The sequence below is a fragment of the Salminus brasiliensis genome, chromosome 19, assembly GCF_030463535.1.
Source record: "Salminus brasiliensis chromosome 19, fSalBra1.hap2, whole genome shotgun sequence".
NCBI lineage: Eukaryota > Metazoa > Chordata > Actinopteri > Characiformes > Bryconidae > Salminus > Salminus brasiliensis.
This window is the reverse complement of record NC_132896.1, coordinates 334,857-338,258: the sequence shown is the minus strand read 5'-3', so window position 1 is coordinate 338,258 and position 3,402 is coordinate 334,857. Positions and strand designations below refer to the sequence as shown.

General features: G+C 48.8%; 1 protein-coding gene across 1 annotated transcript in view; it reads left to right on the top strand.

Annotated features, from left to right (window-relative positions):
- Nucleotides 1-3: 3 nt before the first annotated feature.
- spire2 (spire-type actin nucleation factor 2) overlaps nucleotides 4-3,402 on the top strand; it is a gene marked incomplete at its 5' end in the record, with an annotated part of 11,911 nt that continues 8,512 nt past the window's right edge. Inside the window, 5 exons of the mRNA XM_072664175.1 lie at nucleotides 4-31; nucleotides 690-856; nucleotides 1,482-1,662; nucleotides 2,666-2,784; nucleotides 3,088-3,225. Of these exons, the coding sequence (XP_072520276.1) occupies nucleotides 4-31; nucleotides 690-856; nucleotides 1,482-1,662; nucleotides 2,666-2,784; nucleotides 3,088-3,225 (633 nt within the window). The remainder of the gene's footprint in view (nucleotides 32-689; nucleotides 857-1,481; nucleotides 1,663-2,665; nucleotides 2,785-3,087; nucleotides 3,226-3,402) is intronic.

Sequence of the window (3,402 nt, the reverse complement as noted above, 5' to 3'; positions counted from 1 at the left end):
TCGGCTGTGGAGCTGCGGACCGCCAAGAGACGTGCGTCAATCACCTCCTTTAGCCAATCAGCAGCAGTCAGTCTCCGCCTCCGTTCTGTGTGTTTCAGAGTCACAAACTGTAGCATGAGCCATCGTCTGGTGTTTGTGTGACGTGTAGGACTGTGTGTGTGTTTGTGTGTGTTGTGCTCAGAGGTGTGGTCTATGTCATGTGCAGATGTACCCACAAGCATCCCACAGTTATATGATATAGATGAGCCGGGGGGGGGGGGGGGGGGGGGGGGGGGGGGGGGGGGTTGATGGGTGAAGACCAAATTGGGAACCTGGGTTCTAGCTAATGAGATTACAGAGAACCCTGAATATGCCATCTGAACATCGTCAGAACATCACGTCCCTGTTCTCTATCCAGGATGCTAGTGAGGAGAGCGTTTGGGTGGTGTGATAGGAGCTATAGAAAAGGCTGTGATTGTGCAGCTTAAGAACTTCCCAGGTGGTTGCTAGGGTGTTGCTAGGTACAGCTGAACTGTAATCTGTAATTTGGGGGTCTGTGCAGTTCTCTTTTCACACAATAGGGGTCACTGTAATACTCCTTCAGACTAGACTACACTGCTGGTTGTGGTGCACAGTGTGATTAATGTGTGTGTGTGTGTGTATGTGTGTTCATTGGTTCACGGCTGTGTGTTGTCGCTCTGTGTCCTCAGCGTTCGGCTCGCTACCCTGCCTGGTTCACGCCTGCCACTGCAACCTCAAATCCACGTCCTGCATTGACCTGTCCGTCACAGAGACTGGGTCTCGCCTGCCGTCCCGCCCACGCGTCCTGCTCAAGGCCCCCACGCTGGCAGAGATGGAGGAGATGAACCTGTTTGAGGTGAGGGTTCAGTGTTAGCCTAGCATCTGCCATAGTAAACTGAAGAAGTTAACATCAGATACCGAACACATCTGATCCACTGAGTCTGATCTCAGACATCAATCAGGCTAATTCGATTTGCTGCTCCTTCAAAGTGAAAATTCAGTGAAAAATGCTTTAAGCTGCACCCATTGCTGATGCAGATGTGCAAATGCACACACACATCTTGTCTAGTCCCTGTAGAGAAGTACTGCCAATAGAATAGGACTCTCTGGAGCAGATCAACATCATGACCCTATTGGCTCCATGCTGCCTAATAATGCCAGGCGTGGGCTAGAGGGGTATAAAGCCCCCAGCATTGAGCTGTGGAGCAGTGGAGGAACTGTGTTCTCTGGAATGATGGTGGTGGAGCTCCATCCAGTACTTTTGGGATGAGTTGGGGAGTTGGGGATGATGAGGTGGGGTGGTGATCATCATCCAACATCCTGACCTCACTAACGCTCTTGCCACTGAATGCAATCAAATCCTCACAGCAATGCTGCTCCAGAATCTAAAAAAGTCTTCTTCTCTGGACAGTCCATAACAACTCAAAGAATCATTTGGATTTTGGCTGGTTAATAATGTGTGTGTGTGTGCGTGTGTGTAGGATGAGGACTCTCCGGACGTGGTGGAGCTGCAGTGTGTAGAAGGTTCTCTGAAGCGAGATCGTTCGTTCTCCGAGCATGACCTGGCAGAGCTGCGGGGGGAGACCACAGAGCAGAGTGTGTGTCTGCGGACGGAGAGGCCGCGCTCATACACACTCAGTGGAGCCACACACACACACAGAGGTTAGTGCACCGCACACACACACACTACAGCCTGGGATAGTTCTGTGGGTTCTAGATGGTAACGGAACAGTTGGTTCAGTTGGTCTTGTTGAAGACCTGAGACACTTTGACGAGGGTCAGATCGTTATGTCCAGATTACTGGAACATCCGAGCCTCTCCTAAACGCCTCCAAGGCGTCAGAGCCGAAGGAATCGACAGAAGTTCTACAGCAGCCCCAAAAACGGGGTCTGGAACAAGTAGATCCACCTCCCAATATACAGAACTTAAAGATGGTTCCAGATACCTTTAGAGGCCTGCAGGGGGAGCTGTTTTGGTGTGTTTGTTGGCTGGGCTGGGATGAGTGGGGGGGTGCTCCGCTGCAGGTGCTGATGGGATCAACTCAGATTTACTTTGCAGTGCAGCTTTTATCACACGCTGCAGTTCATCTTCATGGACACTAGGGGGAGGCACTGAGCTGATCTCGTGTTACAGTCAGGTGCAGCGTCTGGTTCAGGCAGAGCATCGTTAACCTGCTAATCCTTTTCTTATTGTCTCTCTCCCCCACTTTCTCTCTCACTCAGTATAACACCCTGCACAGGCCACGCCCACAGAGCTCTGTTCTGCAGGAGAACGTGTTGAGGTTACTGTCTGATCCAGACAGGATAACTGATCAATCCGTTATTGATCACTTCTGCTCCTCTATGCGCATATATCCATATTTAACGATATTATAGATTTATAGATTTAGAAGGATGAACTTTAAAGAATCTTTTAGAGAGATCCTTCATGTCTTAGGTGATTTCTTCTTTTTGTCTCTGTCTTTTATTAATTATTAATTACTATTTATGTGAAGCTGCTTTGTCATGACAAAAGTTGTAAAAAGCTACACAAATAGATCTGACTTGACTCTGACTTGGTTCTGTAATCAGGAGAACCATAGAGTTTAAGACCAAAGAATGGGAGGAGTTACTGTGTTTCGTGTGTGTGTGTGTGTGTGTGTGTGTGTGTGTGTGCGCGCGCGCAGCCTCCTACCCTGTGATTGGCTGGGTTCCTCCGTCTCCTCCCCGTCACTCTCTCAGTGCGCTGGAGGAAACCACTGAAGCTTCAGGACCTTCTCCAGGCCCAAGCAGCCGCCAGTGGATGGTCAGCTCTTTACCGGAGTCCACTGTAAACACTTACTGACCACACCCCCAACCCCCCCCACCCCAACACTGCTCACTAATTCACTGAATCATTGATAATAATAATAATAATAATAATAATAATAATAATAGTGCTGATGATGATGATGATGATGATGAGTTTTCAGTACGAGTCTGACTGTATGAAAACAATACTGCCAAAACAATAATACCCTTGCTCTCGCTCTGTCTCTGTCTCTCCCTCTCTCTCTCTCTCTCTCTCTCTCTCTCTCTCTCTCTCTCGCTCGCTCGCTCGCTCTCTCAGGAGGAGTTCAGCCACCCAGTGGAGAGTTTAGCTTTAACAGTGGATGAGGTCATCAGTGTGCGCCGTGTGCTGGTGAAGGCTGAGATGGAGAAATTTCTCCAGAATAAAGAACTGTACAACAACCTGAGGAGGGGCAAGGTCAAACACACACACACACACACACACACACACACACACTCTTATACACACAAAAACACACTCACACTCTCTCACACACACCTGTAATGTGTAAAGTGTAATGGCTGATACTTATGAAGCTACATCAGTGTTTCTGTACAGTTGCTGTGTGATAGCTTGGCAGCACTGCTGACAAAG